General features: G+C 33.1%; 1 protein-coding gene and 1 long non-coding RNA gene across 9 annotated transcripts; one reads left to right on the top strand and one right to left on the bottom strand.

Annotated features, from left to right (window-relative positions):
* Nucleotides 1–987: 987 nt before the first annotated feature.
* Nucleotides 988–23,275, bottom strand: LOC127733938 (RAB6A-GEF complex partner protein 2-like). 2 transcript variants are annotated; one of them, XM_052243422.1, is made up of 9 exons: nucleotides 23,185–23,275; nucleotides 20,154–20,286; nucleotides 19,315–19,463; nucleotides 18,242–18,325; nucleotides 16,820–16,969; nucleotides 15,395–15,535; nucleotides 14,748–14,875; nucleotides 11,229–11,406; nucleotides 988–3,310 (listed from the first exon to the last, which is right to left on the bottom strand). In XM_052243422.1, the coding sequence occupies exons 2-9, from the start codon at nucleotides 20,252–20,254 to the stop codon at nucleotides 3,087–3,089; spliced, it is 1,155 nt and encodes a 384-aa protein (XP_052099382.1). In that variant the 5' UTR covers nucleotides 20,255–20,286; nucleotides 23,185–23,275; the 3' UTR covers nucleotides 988–3,086. The 2 variants fall into 2 exon arrangements, with proteins under 2 accessions (XP_052099382.1, XP_052099381.1); XM_052243421.1 differs by having other exon boundaries at nucleotides 23,195–23,269.
* Nucleotides 12,229–13,786, top strand: LOC127733942 (uncharacterized). Of its 7 annotated transcripts, XR_007997299.1 has the most exons (5): nucleotides 12,229–12,699; nucleotides 13,000–13,071; nucleotides 13,152–13,199; nucleotides 13,560–13,607; nucleotides 13,744–13,786. It is a non-coding gene; the product is annotated as an uncharacterized LOC127733942 (long non-coding RNA). The 7 variants fall into 7 exon arrangements; XR_007997301.1 differs by lacking the exon at nucleotides 13,560–13,607; XR_007997298.1 differs by lacking the exon at nucleotides 13,744–13,786 and having other exon boundaries at nucleotides 13,560–13,620.
* Nucleotides 23,276–26,808: the final 3,533 nt, after the last annotated feature.

Raw genomic sequence — 26,808 nt, 5'->3', positions numbered from 1 at the left:
CAATCATACCCCATCTCCTTATTAGTTAGTCCCATTGGCAATCATACCACATCTTTTATGAGTTAGTCTCATTGGCAATCATACCATATCTCCTTATTAGTTAGTCCCATTGGCAATCATACCATATCTCCTTATTAGTTAGTCCCATTGGCAATCATATTCGTCTCATTGGCAATCATACCACATCTCCTTATGAGTGAGTCTCATTGGCAATCATACCACATCTCCTTATGAGTGAGTCTCATTGGCAATCATACCACATCTCCTTATTAGTTAGTCTCATTGGCAATCATACCACATCTCCTTATTAGTTACTCTCATTGGCAATCATACCATATCTCCTTATGAGTGAGTCTCATTGGCAATCATACCACATCTCCTTATTATTTACTCTCATTGGCAATCATACCACATCTCCTTATTAGTCTCATTGGCAATCATACCACATCTCCTTATTAGTCTCATTGGCAATCATACCACATCTCCTTTTTTTTATATTTTAAATGAAATGTTGGATTAAGTTTCAATAAGAAGAAACAACACAAGTCTCTAAACTGTAAATGAAAACTAAAGAACTTCATCTGTTATTTCTGAGAGTACAATCATATGAGTACTAAACTAAGCTACAGATATGATTTGAATACATAACTATAATTAGTTTAAGCTATTTTGACATCATTAAACCAAAGAAAGGAAATACACAATTCATATGAAAGTAAATTTAGGGAAAAATATCCAAAATACATAATAGTATACCTCTTACTTTAGAAGTGAATATGTAAGGGAATGAGAGCTTTCTTTCTTTCTACAGATTTTTTGTGCTGAGGCAGCGTAATCAATCAGTCTTTCTACGGATAATTGGGTATAACAGTTGAATCAAACTTCTTATATATATATATATATATATATAGATTACGTTGTTTACAAATTACATTCTGTGCTTGAGTCTTGAGATATTAAGAATTCTATACTAAGAGAAAATAAAAGCATATTGTAAATATTTTATTTAAAGAATTAATATCAATAGAACATTTAATGAATTTCTCTTCTTAAATTAAAAATAACAATAATTTAACAAAGGAAATTTGTATCAATAGACTATGTATAATACATCAATATTACATATGAATTGAAGATGGCTCCATGTATGCAAAATAAAGGCATTTGTAAAGCAGGAAGAGATTACCTCTGGACTAATCTTTATATAAAATTTATGGTAAGAAATAAATGTTACACTAAACAAAGGAAGAGTACACATGCTGAAATGTCTCGCTTGCTTTACTGATCATGATTGAATTTATGTTGAGAGTTTTTAAGACAAAAGATTTTCACTGCAAGTATCACACAAACTTAACATTATCCATGAACTCTGTAAATAAGGTCAAGGTCAGATGCACCTTGCCAGACAGACTTGTACACTTTACAATCATTCCATACACCAAATATAGTATCTTGAGAAACAAACCTAACCATGAAAACTGAACCATGAAAATGAGGTCAAGGTCAGATGAAACTGACATGTAAACCTTTTAATCATTCAATACACCAAACATAGTTCACATACCTCTAATAATAACTGAAATATGGATTCAACCATGAAAATGAGGTCAAGGCAAGATGAACCCTGCCAGATGGAAATGTACACCTTACACCAAATATAGTTTACCCTTTGCTTACAATTTACAAGATATAAAATTAAAAAAATTAATGTTGATCACCTCCCCCACAAATGTTTTTGGTGAAATATTCTTTGTATACCTTATTCTTTACTTTTCAACCAACACTTTAATGGGCAAAGGGTGGCTTCACATATCAAATCATGACAAAGGTAAAAAATAAAAGTGACAAAGAATGGCATAAAATGAAATCTTTTTCTATTTAAGGCTAATATATTTATAAATGTGAAGTCGTTTAAAAAATAATACATTAAGCAATACATACACATACACATGGCTGTATATTGGGGTTACTGGCTCTAATAGAAAAACAAAGGACATAGGGTATCAATCCATGACACAAAAAATCAGTATATGCACAGCAAAAAACACATAAAAAGCAAAGGAACAGCACTTTTATTGCTGTTTTCCTCTCAAAGTCACAGTGAGGCCTCAAACATGGAGCAAAAGGAAAACTCACCTCACTGCAAGTTTAAGATGGCTCCTAGCACCAGTTTAAGCACTATTTGTTGCAAAATGATCAGATAGACTTTGTAAGATGTATGGAAAGTAGTACATATTTAAAACAAAATAGTTCCTACGTATAGGTGTAAATATAAAACTATGTAAAATATATTTTAGTTAAGGAATCAAATGAAAGGTGAAGGACTGGTGATCCTTGTAGAACACATATATATTGACTGATAATTTTGAATAATACAAAAATGTATGATTCTAAAATTGAGGGCATATATTGCCTGTTTCTCAGATATAAAGTACCTGGTTTGGTGTATCTAAAGTTCCGGTAACCAGTACGGTCTGGTGTATAAAAAACGGTATATTGATCCCATTCTCCATAAAATGTTTGGAAGTGAAAAATTTAATGTAGATAGGAATGAAGGCCAAGAATAGGTACTCCTTTGAGAATATCTTGTCAATGCATTTGAGATGTCTGTTTTAAAATGAATATTGGGGAAATATAGGGGCTGCTGTTTTTAAATATTAATGTATTGCCTAGTAAAAAAACCATTTTGAGTTGAAAATGTGTAGCAAACAACCTTTAATAGTTAAATACAACTTCTGTCTTAAAAAGCACATGTGTATTAAGTGTTCAAACACATAACATCCACATACATCTAAAATTTCGTATTGCATGACAGTAAAGTTCATCATGTTTATACATATGTCCATCCAACTCATGTCCCCTTTCCCTAGATGTAACAATACAAATGAAAGATGTACTGATATGTATTTGACTGTACATATATATTATAATTTCTTGCAAAGACAAATATTGTTCTTTTTATATCATACTGTACATATAATCATATTTCTTTTTTCACTGAATACATTATGGCAAAATGCTTGTATTGAAATATTTTCTACTAAATGAATCTTTTGAAAATGTAACATAATTTATACATATATAAATTATATTTGTACACATGAACCAGATTTTAACATTGTTACACATGATGCATGTATTGGACTTGTGGGATAAATTTTAATTGGCAAGTCCCACACCATTGTTTCTACATTAATAGTAGCAGGTCCTCTCCAGCTTGCTGAATCATCCATATTTGTAGGTCTTTCTGATTCAGGAATTGGGTCACTTGAAGTCACAAACTCAAAATGTAGTCTCCATCTCAAACAAACTGTAAAAAGTAACATAAAATGTTATCAAAAACAAACACAAAGGCAATATTTTGACAAGCTTAAGTGTTATTAGCTCTATGTGCATTTTCAGAAATGGACGCTCTCCAACATTGTAGACTAGAATATTATTCACAACTAAAACATTGTAGACTAGAATATAATTCATAACTAAAATCTCATTGTTGTTGAACTTGTATTGGTGACCATTTTTTCTGTTTACAGTTTCTCTATATCTTCTATAGTTTTTGCCCAAAATACAAAAAAGGTAAAAAAAATCATCATTTAAGGGCAAAAACTCGAGAACTATAAGATAAGATATTTTTTATTTCCAATTATGGGCCCCAAAGGGCATAAACATTACAACATCAATAATTTTTCATAATACAATACAAACAATGAGATAAAAAAAAAAAAGAAAGTTAAACGAGAACTATTTAAGTTCTTAAAGAATACGTAGATAAAGAATCTATAGTATGTTTTTTTTTTTTTAATACTAATGCATTTTATTGCAAGTGTGGTTGATATAGATAACAAACAAGCAGCCCAAAAAGAAAAAAAGAAAAATAGATATCCATATATGTATAGTACACAAAAAGTTGGATCAATTAAACATATAATAATTAGCCAAAAAGAAAGTAGAAATTAAGCATGTCCATGACTCATCCTGTGTCAGCAGCAAATAGGAAAGCATTATGGTTTCCTAAAGGCAGCTGACACCAGGGGGCGATACCTTATGGGCCATAGGCATGTAAAATGTGTGTAAATGTCTCTTTCCTACCTGTATCAAAAGCAAATAAGGAAGCATCATAGGTAACTTGAATGCAGTAGATACGATGCCTCAAGGATATAAGAGAACATTTGAATAAATAATATATTCTAACCATTATTATTTTTTTTTTAATCGGCTAGTATGTTTGTGATATTCAGATGAATATAATTTTCTATGTCCAATCAAATGTATATACACACATAGATTTCCTTTAACTAATCTTCACTAAGGAAGATGTTTGTATATAAAATTACATATTATTTTAAGTAATTCAACATTTTCTACACTAAATAACCAGATAATTTTGCTTTGACTGCTCATATGATTAAAATAAGAATTATATTTTGCAATACTAGCTAACATACAATTTATATCATTCTCAAATTTGTTACAATCAAATAGAAAATGAGCCTCATCTTCGACAGTATTGGAAGAACATTTATTACATATTCTGTTAATTCGGTGAATACCCTGATATCTACCTAATTCTATTTGTAATCTATGAGAAGATACACGTAATTTAGTAAAACTTCTTCTAAGTTCAAAATTCTTGATCAATGTTAGATATTTTTCAAAACCAAAATTTGTTTTATATAAAAGGTAGGTTTTCAGTTTACTGTCTGAAAATTTATCTATTTGTTTTTTCCAACAGCTAATAAACAATATTGATAGCTTGGTTTGTATATATTTCTTAAATTTGTATAAGGATTCACAAAATGGAGCATTTATGGCATTTGTATAGTCAATACCAAGTATTTTAAAAACAACATTTATTGAACCATACCATGATGTTATATTCATGTGATGTAGTGTCTTTGATTGTGTATATGCCTCTTTTAATAGAGGAAAATTATTACCTAAATTCTCTAATCTATACCAGTACAATAACATTCCTTTTATAATATTAAAATATATTGGAAATCTTCCAAGTTCAGATAACACTGCAGCATTTGTTGTTTTCTTGTGTACCCCAAGTATAAATTTACAAAATTTTATATGAAGTTTCTCACAGGGTAAACCTGAATATAATTTTTCAAAAGATATATCTTCCTTCTTACATTTAGAGGAAAGAGAATTAAACATCCCCCATATTTCGCTACCATATAATAAAATAGGTTTTACAGTGTGGTCAAAAACATGAATACTTGTTTTTACATCAGGATTAAGTGATAAAAGATCTTTCCTTAATTTGAAATGAGCTTTCAGGGATTTTTTGTATAGTTCATTTTGAGCATAACTGAATGAACCAGATGAGCTTAAATATAAACCTAGGTATTTGTATTTTGAAACACATTCCAGATTTATATTCTGAAATGTGAATATCTGTTTTACATGTCTGCCTGCCTTGTTGAAAATCAGCACCTTTGTCTTATTAGTATTCACATTGAGACACCAATCTTTGCAAAATTTATCAAGCATTCCCAGCTTTTCTCGTAGTCCTTCTGCTGATGTAGATAATAAAACAATATCATCAGCATACATTAAACAATGTAGATCTTTGTCAATGACATTAACTGGGTCTCTAGTATCTGACAAATATCTGGGCAAATCATTTATGAATATCTTGAATAAATCCGGACTGAGGTTGTCACCTTGTTTGACTCCAATATCTAATGGGAAAAAATCACTTACTTGATTTTGAATTTTGACACATGATTTGCTAATTTCATACATACTTTTAATAATGTTATAAAAATAAGACCCAACCCCAATATCTAGTAGTTTAATCTTGATCCCTGTATATATAACAGTATCAAAAGCCTTCTGAAAATCAACAAAACAGGCAAACAGTCTACCTTCTTTTGAATTACAGTATTTGTTAATAAGACAGTTTAAAATAAACATATGATCTGCAGTTCTGGCTTTCCTTGTGAATCCAATTTGACTATCATGTATAATATTATGTTCCTGAAGAAATTTGTCCAGTCTTAGACTTAATATTCTATTAAAAAGCTTTCCAATTGCACTTATTGTTATTCCTCTATAATTGTTAGGGTCACTTGTATCATTGCTTTTAAAAGTTGGTGTAATATAACCTTCAGCCCAAGATGTTGGGTATATACCTGAAGACAGACAAGTATTAAACATCTGTTGAAAACTTTTTAAAAGGAAAGTCTGTCCATTCTTTATCATATTATTACTAATGTTATCCAAGCCTGATGATTTATTGCATTTTAAGTGTGAAATGGCTTTGGATATTTCAGACTCAGTGATAACGGAGTCCAACTCGTTGAAACATTTTGAGTTTTCTAACTGTTTCAGTTTTTCACATAGCTCTGTATATCTACTTTGAAATTCACCTTTCAGTTGTGACAACTTTTGGAAATGTGACATCAAAGTTGATGGTTGTACTCCACATTTTTTTTGTGTTTCATTTTTTTCATGTAGTTCATTAATTAAGTTCCAATACAGTTTTGGATTCTCTTCGTGCAAAAAGTCCAGCTGACTAATCAATGATTGTTTGTATTGTTTGTATTTATATTTCCTTAGTTTGGATTATTCACGATTCAGTTTATAAAAGTGATTTTTGATAATTGGATCATATGGAAATCTTGAATAAATTTTTCCATAATTAAGCAAGTTAGTTCGAGCTTGTTGTAAACTTGCGTCAAACCACTTTTTGTTGTTTTGTTTGTTTGTGTGTTTTTTTAAAAGTTGTTTAAGTGATAGATTTGCTGCTGATAAAAAGATGTTTGAAAGTTTTGATGATGCTTCATCTACTGATGTCTGAGTAAATTTGAATTGATAACTGACAACTGACAATTTCATCTATGCTGAGCTATTTATAGATCTTGTCTTGCAGATCATATTTGCTTTCTATAATTTCTATCTTTCTATAGTTTTCAAGATAATAGGCAAAAAGGCAAAAATAAAATGCTCCACTGGGCCCAGCTTGATACGACCGCAGAGGTCGAACCCTGAACAGTTGGGGCAAGTATGGACACAACATTCAAGCTTGATACAGCACTGAATTTGGATTGTGATTAAATATTTGACACAGCATAGGTTTCTGACACAGAATGAATGTGGTCTAAGAACTTAAAATTTTTTAATTTACCTATTGAAACCATATCATTATTATTTGCTTTTATATATAAATCAGAAATAACCAATTTAAAATGGAAAATTTTAAAGAAAACTAGAGGCTCTCAAGAGCCTGTGTCGCTCACCTGATTCTACTTTGGTTTTGGAAATCATGTAAAAATAGATTAAAATCATAACAGATACCCTAATAATGAGTGAGGCCAAATTTGGTTTAATATTGGTCCTGTAATATAATAAAAAATCCTGGTGGCCATCTTGAACAGTAAATCGGCAACAAAGTAGCAACACTTAATCAGCACCTCATAAGAAACATTTATGCCATGTTTTGGTTTCATTCCATTCAGTGCACCTCTAGAAGAAGCATTTGTATGTATTTCCCATAGGGTCTTATGTTAAAGGAAGTCCCCCCATTGGCGGCCATCATGGATGAAGGATCAGCTTCAAAGTAACAAAACTTAGTCAGCACCTCATAAGGAACATTCATGCCATGTTTGGTTTCAATCCATTCAGTATGTGGTTCTCTAAAAGAAGACATTTGTATGTATTGTCCATAGGGTCCTTTGTTGAACATTGTCCCCATGTGGCAGCCATCATGGATGAAGGATCAGCTTCAAAGTAACAACACTTGGTCAGCACCTCAAAAGGAACATGCATGCCATGTTTGGTTTCATTCCATTCAATGGTTCTCTAAAAGAAAACATTTGTACGTATTTCTCATAGGGTCCTATGTTAAACCAAGTCCTCCCCTGGCGGCCATCTTAGATTATGGATCGGCTTCATAGTAACAACACTTGGTCAGCACCTCATAAGGAACATTCATGCCATGTTTGGTTTCATTGCATTCAGTTGTTCTCTAAAAGAAGACATTTGTATGTACATGTATTTCCCATAGGGTCCTATGTTAAACTAAGTCCCCCGCTGGCTGCCATCTTGGATGATGGATCAGCTTCAAAGTAACAACACTTGGTCAGCACCTCATAAGGAACATTCTTGCCATGTTTGGTTTCATTCCATTCAGTGGTTCTCTAAAAGAAGACGTTTGTATGTATTTCCCATAGGGTCCCATGTTAAACTAAGTCCCCCGCTGGCGGCCATCTTGGATTATGGATCAGCTTCAAAGTAACAACACTCGGTCAGCACCTCATAAGGAACATTCATGCCATGTTTGGTTTCATTCCATTCAGTGGTTCTCTAATAGAAGACATTTGTATGTATTTCCCATAGGGTCCTATGTTAAACTAAGTCCCCTGCTGGCGACCATCTTGGATTATGGATCAGCTTCATAGTAACAACACTTGTCAGCACCTCATAAGGAACATTCATGCCATGTTTGGTTTCATTCCATTCAGTGGTTCTCTAAAAGAAGACATTTGTATGTATTTCCCATAGGGTCCCATGTTAAACTAAGTCCCCCGCTGGCGGCCATCTTGGATTATGGATAGGCTTCAAAGTAACAACACTCGGTCAGCACCTCATAAGAAACATTCATACCATGTTTGGTTTCATTCCATTCAGTGGTTCTCACAAAGAAGACATTTGTATGTATTTCCCATAGGGTCCTATGTTAAACTAAGTCCCCCGCTGGCGGCCATCTTGGATTATGGATCGGCTTCAAAGTAACAACACTCGGTCAGCACCTCATAAGAAACATTCATGCCATGTTTGGTTTCATTAATTTCAGTGGTTCTCTAAAAGAAGACATTTGTATGTATTTCCCATAGGGTCCTATGTTAAACTAAGTCCCCCACTGGCGGCCATCTTGGATTATAGATCAGCTTCAAAGTAACAACACTCGGACAGCACCTCATAAGGAACATTCATGCCATGTTTGGTTTCATTCCATTCAGTGGTTCTCTAGAAGAAGTTCAAAATGGAAAAAGTTAACGCCGACGACGGACGACGGACGACGGATGCCTAGTGATGAGAAAAGCTCACTTGGCCCGAAGGGCCAGGTGAGCTAAAAAAGGAAAAAAAGGAAAAAAAAATCACCCCCCTCCCAATTTTTTGAACCCCCTTATGATTCATCACCCCATACTCAATCCCAGCCTTCCCTTTGTGGTATGGTATCTTGCAATACAATTTCAGAGAGATCCATACTCTTGGACACAAGTTATTGTCTGGAAACTAGAAAAATGCTTGTTTTTTGGCCCCAAATTCCTAAACATTTAGGGCAATTACCCCCAAACTCAAACCCAGCTTTCCCTTTGTGATATGGAACCTTGTAGCACAATTTCATAAAGATCCATACACTTACACACAAGTTATTGTCCTGAAACTAGAAAAATGCTTGTTTTTGCCCCTTTTTGGCCCCTAATTCCTAAAATTTTGAGGCAATTACCCCCAAAATAAATCCCAGGCTTCCCTTTGTGGTAGGGTACCTTGCAGTAAAATTTCAGAGAGATCCATACACTTGAACACAAGTTATTGTCTGGAAACTTGAAAAATGCTTATTTTTGGCCCTTTTTTGGTCCCTTATTCCTATACGTTTAGGGCAATTACCCCCAAAATCCATCCCAGCCTTCTGTTTGTGGTATGGTACCTTGCAATACAATTTCAGAGAGATCCATACACTTGAACACAAGTTATTGTCTGGAAACAAGAAAAATGCTTACTTTTGGCCCCTTTTTGGCCCCTTATTCCTAAACGTTTTGGGCAATTACCCCCAAACTCAATTCCAGCTTTCCCTTTGTGATATGGAACCTTGTAGTACAATTTCAGAAAGATCCATACACTTACACACAAATTATTGTCTTGAAACTAGAAAAATGCTTGTTTTTTGCCCCTTTTTTTGCCCCTAATTCCTAAAATTTTGAGGCAAAAACCCCCAAAATCAATCCCAGCATTCCCAATGTGATATGGAACCTTGTGGTACAATGTCAGAGAGATCCATACACTAACACACAAGTTATGCATGAAAGTTACAAAAATGCTTAATTCCTTAACTGTTGGTACCATAACCCCCAAAATCAATCCCCACCTTTCTTTTGTGGTATTGAACCTTATGGTAAATTTTCATAGAGATCCATTCACTTAAACTAAAGTTAGAGTGCGAAAACCAATGTGTCCTCGAACGACGACGATGACGCTGACGACGACAACGACGCCAACGTCATACCAATATACGACTGCAAAATTTTTTGCGGTCGTATAAAAATGAGAGAAAAAAATTCTTTAAGGGCACAAACTCCTCCTTTGTATTGATCTGATGAGTTAAGCTGATTTTTATAGTTCAGTCTTATGTTGTGCTGTTACACCACTGTCCAGTGTTGGGGAGGGTTGGGCGCCCACAAACATGTTACCCCGCCACATCCATGTGCTTGTCCCAAGTCAGGAGCATGTATTTCAGTAGTTGTAGTTGCTATATATCATATTTGTTTTTCGTTTATTGTTTTTAGACATAAATCAGGTCATTAGTTTTCTCATTTAAATTGTTTTACATTTGTCGTTGGCATGGCCTAGCTGTAAGCAGTATTGGTTTTTGATGTGAGTTTTAGCTGTATCTTACCTATATCTGTTATGAAGCATGGGGTAGCTGTGAGTGGTATTGGTATATTAACATGAGTTTTAGCTGTATTTTACCTATATCTGTTATAAAGCATGGGGTAGCTGTGAGTGATATTGGTATATTAACATGAGTTTTAGCTGTATCTTACCTATATCTGTTATGAAGCACAGTGTAGCTGTGAGTGATATTGGTATATTAACATGAGTTTTAGCTGTATCTTACCTATATCTGTTATGAAGCATGGGGTAGCTGTGAGTGATATTGGTATATTAACATGAGTTTTAGCTGTATCTTACTTATATCTGTTATGAAGCACGGTGTAGCTGTGAGTGATATTGGTATATTAACATGAGTTTTAGCTGTATCTTACCTATATCTGTTATGAAGCACAGTGTAGCTGTGAGTGATATTGGTATATTAACATGAGTTTTAGCTGTATCTTACCAATATCTGTTATGAAGCACTGTGTAGCTGTGAGTGGTATTGGTATATTAACATGAGTTTTAGCTGTATCTTACATTTACTTATATTTGTTATGAAGCACGGTGTAGCTGTGAGTGATATTGGTATATTAACATGAGTTTTAGCTGTATCTTACCTATATCTGTAATGAAGCACGGTGTAGCTGTGAGTGGTATTGGTATATTAACATGAGTTTTAGCTGTATGAAGGCACATTTCCTGATGTTTGACATAAGATGTCACAGATGTTCCTTGACCAGGTTTCTTTCTACATTCTTCCGAGATTTGCTCCTCACTTTGTAATGTTACAGAAAACTGAAAATTAAAGTAGAAAATGGTTGAGTTTTCCAAGGAGCTTCTTAAGATGTTTGTTGTCTCCAAATAGTATATGCAGAAACAAAGGAGTTCATGTTTTGGTATAGAAAACCCTAATATTAAACCAATCAAATATTAAAATAGTAGGTGTCTGCGTGTTGTGGTTCTTAGCATTGTGTATGAGTTTCATAAAATTTGGATACAAAAACTTAAGTTAGAGTATGGAAACGAAAATGGGACAAACGGAAGGGCGGACGGAAAGAAACACAGATGGAAGGACGAAAGACGGTCAAGGGTAACACTTAAGGCCCCCATTGACTATTGCGGGGGTATAAAAATGGTAATGTTGTGGCAGTCTATTATTCAGTTGAAATAGATTCATGGTATGAATTAAAAGAGATCTGGGGTACACAGCACAAGACAACTAACCAACAAAAATATAATTAAGAAAAAATTAATGGGAGCTTGAATTTATCGTGATTTTACCACGTGTTGGCCCTTTATACTAAATATTTTACCACAAGCGATAGCAAGGGGTAAAATATCAGCATAAAGGCCAACCTGTGGTAAAATCAATATAAATTCAAGACCACATGAATTATTTCTATTCTAATAGGACAAAGACAGCAACTCTTTTGGATCGAAGCGCTCTAGATGAAGGGAAATATTTGCTGTTCCCATAATTTAACCCACTGTCTATATTGACGTAAAACACGAAGAAAACTGAATTAGTGAGATGCTGAAAAGATTTACAATAACATACTACGACAGGTTTGGATGAAGTTAATTGTTTATCTTACTTTTATTTAAGAAAATGGGCTTTCAACAAATTCTTATCATCATTTGTTTTTTCATGTTTTGAAGACTTTCAGTTTCACATTTGTGCATTTTCCCGGAGAATGCTTATATTCTTACATCATCGTACAATGACATTATTTACACAGTCTGACCTTGGGTAACTCAATTTATAAAGGCAAACGAGGTGGGAGTAAGATTGGAACAGCAAACAATCCATGACGTAAACTATCAGCTTACATATCAATATATATTCATATTTTACCATGGGTGTGTACTAAAAGTGTTTGAAAAACATCATATTAGATTTTAAATTATACAAGAGATCAACATAAGTTCTTCTGTAATAGTCAACATAAGGTCTTCTGTAATAGTCCAAGAGATCAACATAAGGTCTTCTGTTATAGTCCAAGAGATCAACATAAGGTCTTCTGTAATAGTCAACATAAGGTCTTCTGTAATAGTCAACATAAGGTCTTCTGTAATAGTCAACATAAGGTCTTCTGTAATAGTCAACATCAGGTCTTCTGTAATAGTCAACATATTTTAGGTCTTCTGTAATAGTCAACATATGGTCTTCTGTAATAGTCAACATCAGGTCTTCTATAATAGTCAACATATGGTCTTCTGTAATAGTCAACATCAGGTCTTCTGTAATAGTCAACATATGGTCTTCTGTAATAGTCAACATAAGGTATTCTGTAATAGTCAACATAAGCAGATAAGGTCTTCTGTAATAGTCAACATCAGGTCTTCTGTAATAGTCAACAGATGGTCTTCTGTAATAGTCAACATCAGGTCTTCTGTAATAGTCAACATAAGGTCTTCTGTAATAGTCAACATATGGTCTTCTGTAATAGTCAACATAAGGTCTTCTGTAATAGTCAACATAAGTCGATAAGGTCTTCTGTAATAGTCAACATCAGGTCTTCTGTAATAGTCAACATCAGGTCTTCTGTAATAGTCAACATAAGGTCTTCTGTAATAGTCAACATAAGGTCTTCTGTAATAGTCAACATAAGCCGATAAGGTCTTCTGTAATAGTCAACATCAGGTCTTCTGTAATAGTCAACATCAGGTCTTCTGTAATAGTCAACATAAGGTCTTCTGTAATAGTCAACATCAGGTCTTCTGTAATAGTCAACATCAGGTCTTCTGTAATAGACAACATCAGGTCTTCTGTAATAGTCAACATATGGTCTTCTGTAATAGTCAACATCAGGTCTTCTGTAATAGTCAACATAAGGTCTTCTGTAATAGTCAACATAAATCGATAAGGTCTTCTGTAATAGTCAACATCAATTCTTCTGTAATAGTCAACATAAGGTCTTCTGTAATAGTCAACATAAGCCGATAAGGTCTTCTGTAATAGTCAACATAAGGTCTTCTGTAATAGTCAACATAAGGTCTTCTGTAATAGTCAACATCAGCCGATAAGGTCTTCTGTAATAGTCAACATATGGTCTTCTGTAATAGTCAACATAAGGTCCTCTGTAATAGTCAACATAAGCCGATAAGGTCTTCTGTAATAGTCAACATCAGGTCTTCTGTAATAGTCAACATAAGGTCTTCTGTAATAGTCAACATAAGCAGATAAGGTCTTCTGTAATAGTCAACATCAGGTCTTCTGTAATAGTCAACATAAGGTCTTCTTTAATAGTCAACATAAGGTCTTCTGTAATAGTCAACATGAGGTCTTCTGTAATAGTCAACATCAGGTCTTCTATAATAGTCAACATAAGGTCTTCTGTAATAGTCAACATATGGTCTTCTGTAATAGTCCAGTGTTTTGACAATAAGTCATGCTCTCAATCTTGGCAGTATACATACATTTATCTGTACTCTTGCTTTTGAAAAAAACAATAATTGTATTTCCTGATATTAAAATATTTATGTAAATTTTTCAGTTTTATAATGTTTTAATACCAATACTTTTTTTACACACAAGTCAGGTACTTTAAGGACATGAACGTCCTGTTCTATTTTTACAAACTGTCAAACTCAAACCAGAAGTAAAGACATAAACATCTAATCATGTACTTGTCCAGGGGGAACACTGGCGTATGGCATCTAATCATGGACTTGTCCAGGGGGCACACTGGCGTATGGCATCTAATCATGTACTTGTCCAGGGGGCACACTGGTGTATGGCAAAGCAAATAAAAGCACATGTTTCACTTGTGAACATTTCTTTTTTCTGCATAACTAATTTGAAGAGTGAACACAGGTAAAAAATATTAGAGATTATTAGCCTGATTTTCTCTGGGGACATTTAATTATGAGTTACAGTTCCATTACTCCAAATGCATAGCAAACAGGATCTAGTTACTGGTGACCAAAAATGTCAATTTCTGACAAAATCTCAACAAAGATTCTAAGTTTAATATTTGGTGCGCCAGATGAAAGTTTTTTGGAAAATGTCCAATCTTAATAAATTTTCATAGCATCTGACCAAATTTAAGGAATTTCATTTCTGTCATTTATATTTTGAATCTGTCATAACCAGGACAAATTGAATTGTTTCTAGATCTTTGGTTAATACCAACCTGGACACATGGTACTGTTCCATCCGTGAAGTTGAACACACCTACAATATCTTCACCTAATTTATAGGCCTGTTTAAATAGAATAAACTTGGCTACTTTTCCTTTGGCATTTGTAATATTGTATGAATCTGAAATAAAACAAGTTGAAACAAGCTTATAAAAAAAACATGCACTAAAAATCTTAGTAAAAAATTATAAAAAATTCATTAAATGGAAACATGTACTAGAAATCTTGGGAAACTGAAGTATATGTATAATATTCATGTAGAATTTAGCAATCATCTTTTATCATGTTTATATTCAAATCAAAAGCAAAAGGCAAAGCAAAATCTACATTATACAATTTGTCTGAAGACTGTGACTACATTTCACATTTACAGAATGTATTTTTATCCAGTACAACTATGAAGTATCAATTAGATGTTACCTCTATAAAAATAACTTATTCTCTTAAAATCATGGTGTGATAATGTATTAAGCCAGTACAATATCATGATAATACAGGGAATACCAGACACGTTTTGGCCACCAGAGCTCCACAGACTGTAAGTTAACATATACATTTCACAACTACCTTCAACTTAAAGCTTCTACTTGTTGTTCTTCTCCTTTCAGTAGACATCTTTAATAATGATGATCAAACTTACGTGGGGCCTTTCTTGCTGTGACTGTTGACAAAACCTGCATGGCAATATCTAATAGAGAGTTCTCGGACTGTTGAGGTTTAAGGAATGGATTTGAAGGTGATACTTCTTCTCCCTCTGTGTACACACTTATATCATTTAAACCTAAATCATACAAAATAACATGATTTACTGTCAAATTATCTAATGATCATGTATAAATATTTTGATATTTTATAATTTTTAATTTCAAGGCAAACTATATTAACACATTTCTTTTATACAAGATAGTTGTAACTAGACATCATTGAGATGGGAGCTATCTTTGTGGGCCCCGCTGTAAATAGCGTGTGGTAAAAAATTTGTATGGATAAGCTGATATGAAGCACTTTTTTAAGTTATTACATAGTCTCAATTTGTTAGGAATGGACAGACTGACAGACAGACGACAGCCTTTGACCTAGGAAGGTGTACATACATTATGACACACCCTCTAGTGTTGGTTAATATACATGTCAAGTATAAACTTTGAAATCATAACGGTTCTCAAGATATAGAGCAGACATGATCTGTACCATAGGACATGGGGTTGTCAACTGAAACCAAAGTTTTTGACCTTGACCTTTGACCTAGGAAGTTGTACATACATTATGACACACCCTCTGGTGTTGGTTAATATACATGTCAAGTATAAACTTTGAAATCATAACGGATCTTTACCGTAGGACATGAGGTTGTCAACTGAAACCAAAGTTTTTGACCTTGAACTTTGACCTAGGAAGTTGTTCAAACATTATGACCCCCCCCCTGGTGTTGGTTAATATACATGTCAAGTATAAAGTATGAAATTATAACGGTTCTCTAGATATAGAGCGTACACAATTTGTTACAGACGGACGGACACTGATCACTATAGGGCGACCCGCCTAATGGCCCTAATTAATTTGTATTATGTTTTTAGCTATGAACATATACAATACAACTTACCAATATCTTCTGTTGTTATATAACACAGTGAATATCTATTTATTCATGAATTGTTGTGTTTCTTACTCATTTTCTATGCCTTCAAGAAGTATCGTACCTTGCTAATATTGCAAATGCAGATGATCAAAGACTTGGTTTTGGAAAAAAAAAGTAAAGTAATTGTCAGGCTCCTCCATTTTTTCTATGTAACCTACTTTACAAGTATAAATAAAGGAGATGCCAAGTAACTATTAACCATTAATGTTTATTTTTTCGAAACATATTACAAATACATGTTACTATAAAGTGAGATGTTTTCATGAGGTGTTTATTTTCAATATTTTTTCCATTAACATAAAATCTTGAAAATATCTTTTGGGGTAAATTTGATTGATCAGAAATAAAAAAAATAGAAATAAAGAAAATGCAAATTTCAAACCTCACGAAAAATAAACCAATTTAGAATAGACATGTTTTCTTTACCGTGTAATACCATAACTCTAAATGGCATTCTGATAAGTTTTGTTGGCTGGTTAAATTTCTGTGCACCAATTGTTACTTTGTAAGAATACTTCACAGCCTGGCCTTTATAGGAAGGTGGAGAGTCTACAGGTATCACATCTTCATATACAACTAAAAATAGAGTTTACAGGTATCACATCTTCATATACAACTAAAAATAGAGTCTACAGGTATCACATCTTCATATACAACTAAAAATAGAGTCTACAGGTATCACATCTTCATATACAACTAAAAATAGAGTCTACATGTATCACATCTTCATATACAACTAAAAATAAAATGGTGGAGAGTCTACAGGTATCACATCTTCATATACAACTAAAAATAAAATGGTGGAGAGTCTACAGGTATCACATCTTCATATCCAACTAAAAATAAAATGGTGGAGAGTCTACAGGTATCACATCTTCATATGCATCTAAAAACAAGTGAAACTGCAAGCTACTGCTCACTGATGATACCCCCAGCCCAAATATTTGACGGTAAACAGGAAGTTGTTGAGAGATGAATCTGAAAACGCATCACACGGTAAAGCTGACTTATATAAACACTGAAACCAAATTTCAGAAATCCTTGTAATGTAGTTCCTGAGAAAAATGCGACGAAAATTTTCAACTTGGATGTGTTGTGTAAAATGATGTAAGTGTTCGGTAAACAGGAAGTTGTTGAGTGATCAATCTGAAAACGCATCACACGATATAGCTGACTTATATAAACCCTGAAACCAAATTTCAGAAATCCTTGTATTGTAGTTCCTGAGAAAGATGTGACGAAAAATTTTCATGGGACGGATGGACTGACTGACCGACTGACGGATGGATAGACGGACTGATGGATGGATGGACGGACTGATGGATGGATTGACAGACAGCGTTAAAACAGTATACCCCCACTTTTTTAAAGTGGGGGCATAATCAAATGAAATATTATTTTAAAGTCAGTCTTTTATATTATAGACAGGTGGTTCGACAGGTATCACATCTTCATATACAATTTTTGGCAAAACAATATCTTTTACAACCTGTCCTTTATAGGCAGGTAGAGACTAGGTGCCACATCTTGATAAGCAGCCCAGATATACTCTTTGGAAGATAACTGACAAAAAGTGAAGAACTTCAAAACCAATCAGTGATTTATTGCATAAAGTTGAAACAGGAACATCCCCTCTTTATATCAGTATAAATGGACATTGTATACTTGTTGTAAGGATGCAGTCTCATTGATATATAATCTCCTTATCACTTTTAATTTATACTGGGTAGTCCAGGTAGATGTTTTGAAACAGTCAAAATCTTTATTTAACTTTTAGTTTTGTTATCAGCTATATAATGCACATTGTATCAATTTGTATGTAGTATTGCTGTGCTTGTTTTATCTTACATGACTTTGATTCTCCAGCAGCAAGCTTTAGATCACAGAACAATATCCTAGGCTTTGTTGATAAAACTGTAAGTCCACGTTCACCTATAAAAACACACAGAATGTAGACATCCCAAGCATACATGTACATGCATAGTGTAGACATCCCAAGCATACATGTACATGCATAGTGTAGACATCCCAAGTACAAAAAACTTATTACATTTTTATAAAATGATATCATAAAATACAGCTCAGTTTCACAAATAATAGTATTATCTTGTAGGTAATGCAAACATAAACCAAAGACTCTGAAATTGCTGTGTCCTTCTTTTTGTTTTATGGACATATTTACTTATTGGTTACTGACTAATCATATTTGTTATTCTAAAACAAGAATAATTGAATTTCTGTTTCAGCCTTTATTGGGCAGGTAAATATGTATTCTGATACTAGAAACATGATTGTAAAAGGGTCTTGGGTTATACCAAAGCAGATAATTTCAAACGGGTATTTGGTCATGATGGTCAAAGGTTCAGGAAAGCTATCTTTTTTAGCAGATCATTTCAACATGTGTCTATTAAAAGAAGTGAAGCTTAAAGAATCTGGGTAGCTGCCAGTACCAATCAGTTGACTTCAACTGGGTACATGTACTAAGGTCAATGTGGTCAAAGGATCTTAGTGGCTACCAGATCAGATAATTTCACCCTTGTACTAATGTCATGATGGTCAAGGGGTCTTTGGCTGCTTACAAAACAGTTCATCCCACCTCTTAATACTGAAGCAGAAATTTGAGAAAAATCATTTGGAAAAATAAAAATGTCAACACTATAACATGTAAACTATGCAAAAGTTTCAAAGTCAATAATCCATGACTGAAGGCGCATGGCCAGAAATGAGAAATGCCAATGTTAATACAGTTGCAGACTAAATATCATTGACTTACCATAAGTAGTTTCCCTTAAACTGACCTTTTCACCAACTTTTAACAAATTGTTGAAGCTGCCGCCCCTACAACACCTAAGTATCACCTCTGCGACTTCGTCAAGGCAAGACAAAAAATTATATTGATATTAAAGTTATATATAGTTTACCTTTATTAGGTACAAATGATGTATCACATCCCGTAGTAGACACTTCTTCTGTTGACAGTTGTTGTGACTTAGGAAGATGTACCCTTGATTCGCTGACAGAACACTGACATATTATCTGTACGCTAGACCAGGCTAGACTATCAGTATCACTATAAATAAACAAAATATTTACTTTGTGGGTGTTGCATGTTAGGGAATTCAACAAAACCTATAATAAAGGTAATTCTATTTACCGGTATATGTATATGTACATTTCCACTTGTGAAGCAATGAAAGTACATTTGTAATCCTTTATTTTTTTGCTGTGCTGGGATATTTTTATATATAGTACTCTGGAATGTGTTGATTTACAAAATCATTTGTTTACATGTTATGTTCAAGTTTATAAGATCAAGAACTCTTTTCACGAATACACATGCTACTTGGTTAAAAATTTCTTACTTTTGAAGATCTGATTCTAGCATTCTACATTTTAATGTTCATATTTTTGGATAAATGATGTTGAATGTTCTCCCCTCTGTATACTTGAAAAGTGTGGGAAATGAACTTTGATAGCATTTACTGATTTTTACCAATGACTTCCACAATCAAAATTTGAAAATTTCAGCCCCATCATTGGAACCCAAATGACATTTACTCTAACTTATAATGCAAAAGGGGTAGTTTCAGTGCTAAGAGTGTGGAACTACATTAACATGATTAACTTGACATTAACATAGGTTAGAAATTTGAAAAATCATTTCAATCTTAGTATCGTCCTTAACATGTATAAAATATTTGACACATGATGTTAAGCAAACAACTTATAACCGATGTAATAAATGTAAAATACTACAAACCTTGGATTTTGTGAGTTGTTACTGAAAGTTATCTGACTTTTGACAGTTTCCCCCGCTAGGTATACAGATCCTCTTGGCAAACAAGCTGTTACTTCTATCATGTCAACTAATTTACTTCACGTTTCATCTATATCTGAAGAAAAAATAGAATACCTTGAAAATTTGGCTTAAATTTAAGTTTATTGTCACCTTTTTAAAAGTAGCAATTACTAATTCTTGGGTATCAGCAAAACATACAAATACAATAAAGTAACAAAAGATTCATGTTGATTAAAATGTCAATGACACTGAGGGGGCAGTGACGCCATGACAACATACTGAAGAATCACTATGTTGTGACCTTAGTCGTAGACAAGATTTCCTAGATGCCAGTGAAAACTATGTATTCACCTTAAAGGGACAACCACTTAATATTCAGAGAGAGCTCGAGGGGTGAGGAGGATTTCTTTGCTAAGGGAATATTAATTTCTTGCCCTTTTGTGAATCTTCCTTATTTTTTTGGCTCAGTATTGCTAAATGGAAATTAATTTTTTACTTGTTCATTTTTATTTAGTGGTCAAAATATTCATCCTGTTTTGGGCAAGTCTTTTTTTCCAGTTATTACTAGGCCTTGACAGGCTAGAATATTAAATTACAAAATCCTCCTGCCCCCAACCCCCTAGAAAGAAGGTTGAGGGGCACACAAAATTAATGACCTCCAGCAGAACTTAATGAACTCATAATCATGTTCACATATTTGAGTTTGGTTTGAATCCTGTGTAAGGTTCTATATATATAGTTATAATATAGCATTAACTATTTTTAGTTACCTCAAAATCAATAGTTTTTCCTTGAATAAATGACGATATATCCAACTAATTAATTCAATAAAAAGTATTTGATTGATCATTAGAAATCAAGAACATTTCCAGACAGAAGGGTCAAAAATGATATACATGTATCCTCACTACTTTAAAGTTTTAGGTATAAACACAAAAAAGCTTTTTTATATTTTGCATTAAAAAAATATTCTAGTCCATGGCCAGTTCAAGTTACTGTCCGAAATTCAGGAAATAGTTTTGGAAATATTCTTTTAACATGAATAGGGTTACCAGAAGTTAGGTCTAGGACCATAGACCTCTTATATACAGCGAAAAGCGGGTTACTAGTGAGTTGATTTTCACTTAAAATTTATGGATACGAGGACCAGTTATCGTCAATTATGAATCTAGTTCCTAAATTATAGAAATGTTCTATTGATATAAAAATCATTGTCATATTTTATTGTTTGAGACAAACAGAGATGAGATAAAGGTTTGTCAAATGAACCAGCAATATTGTCATTAATATTCTGACCATAAATTCTGAATCTCTTGGACTTTCGCTCAATCTGAAGGGATCTAAAATTGATGTCACCTAAAATCAACACGTTACACAGCTTTGAGGGGAATTATAGTTATCTCGTACCATTGTAAACTCGTACCAATGTCAACTCGTACCACTAAAAAAAAACTCGTACCAATGCAAACTCGTACCACTGCTAACTCGTACCACTGTAAATTCATACCATTGTAAACTCGTACCAACTTATTTAAATGCATTCAAATGGTGTTTAATGATGAATATATACTTTAATTTCCCTCAATACCTCGTAAATCTGTAAAGTGTATATAATTTGAAATTACAATGACCAATTTGTAGCTAATTTTCCTTGTCTAATTGGATAGAGAAAACCGTGGCAGATTGGCTTTGTTGTCTCCCTTGAGTAGACTCTTTTTTAAACTTTTACTGACAACTATTTGATTTAATTTTTAATCATTCCAAATCAGTATCATTGAATAGATTTGTGTATTTTTCTTTTGTTTCTAAAAGGAATTTTTATTTAACGAAAGAATTTATTTATTGTGTTTTAAATAAACTCATCATAGATACCAGGATTAAATTTTGTATTTACGCCAGACGCGCGTTTCGTCTACAAAAGACTCATCAGTGATGCTCGAATCCAAACAAGTTAAAAAAGCCAAATAAAGCACGAAGTTGAAGAGCATTGAGGACCAAAATTCCTAAAAGTTTTGCCAAATACAGCTAAGGTGATTCTATTCCTGAGCCTTAGTATTTCAAAATTGCAAAAGTTTTGTAAACAGTTAATTTATAAATATGACCATATCAATGATAATTCATGTCAGCACAGAAGTGCTGACTACTGGGCTGGTGATACCAAAACAAAATCATAAAACATTCGTATTTTTTAATATATTTTTAATGGTACGAGTTTGCAGTGGTACGAGTTCTGATTGGTACGACTTCCCAGTGGTACGAGTTTACGTTGGTACGAGTTAACTTATTTGGTACGAGTTTACGTGGTACGAGTTTACAATGGTACGAGTTAACTTGCTTCCCTTTGAGGGGATCACAGAAGTTAACTCAAAAATTTCAATAAACCTTTTTTATTCCATTGAAGCAAATTTCATGTCCAAAGTAAGCTTTGCTATTACTTTATCTGAAAATGGTTAGTTTTCTTAAACCGAGGGTGTCATAAAGTGATGACATCATGTCCCCACACGTGTATATTCCCATTGGTTAAAGAATATAAAATTAAAGGTTTCCTAGTCTTGATCATGTTGATTGGATCAAACAAAACCAAATTTTTAAAAATAAAAAAACAATTTTTATGAAATTAATAGTAGTATGCCGTATATATGCAACACGTCTGTTATTACAGAAAATGCAAAGTGACGGTAACTGATCCTCCATCAGATTCAGTACATTGTAAATTTGCATATGTGCATTTATACTTTTGCATCAAGGGGTTTGGTCATTCGTTATAAATTTGCATACCATTTGTATTTGGCTATTTGCCTTCACATGCATGCATGAAATTTCGAAATATATCTAAACGTATAACATCACAAAATTATAGAAAATAATGACGTACAGCATGCATGATGTACGCCACGGCTAGGAGATAAATTCTTACGGTACCAGGATATTCCTAAGATGAGGGGTCTAAAGAAGGGCCCGAAAAACAAAGGTATGATTTAAGAAGTATTACCAATCCATACATTATTTCATATACATGTTATTCGACATTAGCCAAACTACTGTTGTCATCTGTCAATTTTTGACAAGCAATTCTAATAAATAATCAATTCCGGAAATGAAAGGAGAAACCGAAATCAGTTCTGAGTCGTCTCGTCCCCTCCATTGATCGACACAAGGCAAGTGGAAATTGAGATCACTATTAAAGTCAAATGATACTTCAAATAATAAAAAAAGAGTTGAATATGTTTTATATATTTGAACGGCAAAGCTTTACTATAAAACACGTGTAGATGGACTTTCTTTTGAAAGGAAATCCTTTATCGTATCCAAATCTTCATAAATGTACAGCTATCGATTTATTGTCTCCCAGTTCTCTAATTCGCCGACAACTTCTTCGAATGCAGTGACTTTTAACCACGAGACCTCTCGTTAGAACTTCGACAGCAACACAGCGCAAGTGCGAGGAAAATTAGTGATGAAAGAAAAGATTAACACAAATTGAATTTAGATAGTGTTATGTGATTCTGAAAGAAAAAAACATAAAACACCAAACCATTTAACAACTGTTGAACGTTAAATTCTTCAAATGAAAACGCATTGAAAATATATATAAAAAAACAACAATTAAACATCGTTCTATCAAAACACTCATTTTTCACGTGCTCCATGATTCTGTGTTGATTGTTAAGGTCATGATCGGTAAATTTTGGCACTAAAAAGCCGAAGCTTAATTGGCAGCCAGAGTTTTCGAACAAAAATCACCGAATGAAATATTTGAGGGTCGATTATTCGTTAAAATTGTTAAAAAAAACGTACACAGATGACTTATAGTTTTGTATATATGCATATATGCATGCATTGGTTCAATAATTTCTTTATCATTACGATTACAAGAAACTCATTTTATATGACTTTCACAGTAGTTTAACTTTTAAACTACATATAACTTCATGTTATTCAAAATTACACCTGAAATTAAGCCAATAGCAGTGTATCTTCATCTATATAATTCAAGATTTGATTGTTATTAAAGCTATATAACTAAAAATATAATCGAAATTGTAGTCAACGAGAGTAAGAAAAACTTTTTCTAAAGTCATAGAAACTTCTTAATTAGTTAATAACATGAACAAGTCCTCATTTTGTCCTTTTGTCACTAGATGCAGTTTTTAAAATATATCAATAATATATAAAAGTTGAGGCAAACAAATCTTTTACAATGACATCTAACTATTGTTTTGATTACTATACTATATATAAAAATATTAATTTTCGCGAACCATTTAGGTCACAGAAATTCCAAAATATGGCATCAGTAAGGAGAGTTGTACAAATAATGTGAAAACACAGAACTCCGATCCAATTTATCTTTTGCTAAAAGTATTCATCATTTTCTGTTTTGTATGCACTAACAACATTCCATTTTTCTATAATTTCGATTAAAATATTCTAAAACCTGCAGTTAAAATAGGTCACATGCCCCAAATAAGCATTCCCCGATTGGTTGAACTACTGTGACCTCGATGTAAAGCAACGCAAGCCTCGATGTAAAGAACACGCTTCCCAACATCATAGATATAATAGCCATTATATCCATGCCAACAGTAAGGAGAAGTGTACAAATAATATGAATACACAGAACCCCGATCCAATTCATCTTTTGCTAAAAGTGTTTATCATTTTCTGTTTTGTATCTACTAACAACATTTCATCTTTCTATAATTTCGTTTTAAATATGCCAACACCTGCAGTAAAAATAGAGGTATGTCTCAACTTAACATTCCCCGATTGGTTGAACTGCTGTGGCCTCGATGTAAAGCAACGCAAGCCTCGATGCAAAGCAAACACTTAATTTTCCGTTGATACACAAAACATTTCGTTTATATGTTGAACTTCGACCCCTCAGTGGATTCAACCGATTCACAAACAGAGATGTTCTTGCGCTCAAATGTAATTCTAGGTGAAGTATACTGGTAAAGTAAAATTCTAATCTTTTACAGAAATAAATACACATTTTATCATTAATATTTTGTCATGCTTCTGCATATTAACTTTTATTTTAGCTGAGCTATAGTTAAATTTAATTCTATACAAATTTTGTTACGTCAAGCAATAGGAGTAAGAATATTACGCGCCAAAACAAGAAAATAACCTGCAACATTAAACTATTTTACCAGCATGATTTTGACATTTCCAATAGTAAATAGCCTTTGGTATCAGCAATTGTGGTAAGTATTACTTATTATTGTTCAGGTTCTCCAGATCTGGTTCTCTTGATTTATATAGTAAAATATATCGTAATAGTTGAAATATTGAAAATATCTTAAATAATGAAATATAAAAAAATCCTGAAGGTACTTAGATGAAACAAAAAACTGATATCCGAATACAGATGAACATATCTTCCCGGTTAGTATTAATTCATCTTCAATGCAATAGCCAAATTGGACTTTTTTTTACTGAAAATGGTTCAAAAAATAATTTGTACAAAAAATGAATGAAAACAAACATGGTTAATTGTTACTCAAAGATGAGCATTTTCATTCAGAAGATCGAATTAAATGAAAGAAAGCAGGTATACAAATGTAATCGTTGTGAAACTAACTTGAAATTTCTTTGCATTTATAATTAATCTTTTATGATAGGACTAAATGATTTTACTTTAAAGGTTCCAAGTCAGAATACATGAGATACATTTAATTTAGCAAATAAATTGGCGCAAATGAGTTGTAGCTCAAATGATTTTTTGGCGCAAAAAGAGAACGCCAAAATTTGAATATAAGATACTCATGTCCATAAATAATAATAATTGAATTAAAAAAGGATTCTTCAAAAAATAGCGTAGATAGTAAGTTAATATGAAGAATTACCTTAAGAAATGACATTGAATAGCTGATTAATGATAGTATCACCCAATTGTGTTCGTAAATAGGCAAAAATAAATATGAGATTGCCTTATTTGTGCCTGGTGAGCGATTGTGAGCCTCTTGGTCACAAGAAAATTTAAATACATGTGAATATCCAGTCTGTTTCAAACTAGAAATTTTCCGCCCGACCCGTATGATATTATTTGAATAAACACACATATATTAACCCTAAGGGGGCGACCATGTAATTATCTGGAAAAGGGAAAGGGGGAGGGGCGACCATGAGATTTTCTGGAAAAAAGAGGGGGCCCGGGGTGGATTTTTTTCCAGAATGAAATATTAATTTTTAAGTTTTGCTAGTACGGCTTATTCATTTCGCGACCGTTCAACAATTCATTTTTATTCGTTACACGGTGCACAACTATAACTTGCATTGCCCTGCATTTTGTTATTTGTATTCATTTTCAACTCCAAACCCACTCAATGTATTATGCACGTTAACTTCTGTCTATTTGGTTGACTTTTGACCATACTTTGATACAATATCCGATAAATAACTGATCAGGAATAACATTGAATTAATTTGATTTTTTGTTAAATTCCCGGCTATATTGTGTGATTATTTGATCATGGAACATCCGCTTGTATGAATGTTTTATATTGCGCTGCAATCTGATTAAATTTCAGACCTATATTAACTCGTGTGCTCGTACATATGAGTATAACGAAATCAGAGAACTATATTTTACTTAGATTGAATGCGCTGG

Source organism: Mytilus californianus, unplaced genomic scaffold (genome assembly GCF_021869535.1).
Source record: "Mytilus californianus isolate M0D057914Y unplaced genomic scaffold, xbMytCali1.0.p SCAF_3, whole genome shotgun sequence".
NCBI lineage: Eukaryota > Metazoa > Mollusca > Bivalvia > Mytilida > Mytilidae > Mytilus > Mytilus californianus.
Note: the sequence above shows the minus strand (reverse complement) of the source record. Positions and strands in the feature narration are given on the sequence as shown.

Bases quoted from the DNA above. Each gene is read 5' to 3' on its own strand.
- LOC127733938 (XM_052243422.1), bottom strand. From the start codon at position 20,254: ATGATAGAAGTAACAGCTTGTTTGCCAAGAGGATCTGTATACCTAGCG. The intron at 16,970-18,241 runs GTAAGATAAAAC...CTCTATTTTTAG, and splicing joins TGCTGGAGAATCAAAGTCAT to TTGTATATGAAGATGTGATA. The intron at 11,407-14,747 runs GTTGGTATTAAC...TTTAATTTTCAG, and splicing joins GAACAGTACCATGTGTCCAG to TTTTCTGTAACATTACAAAG.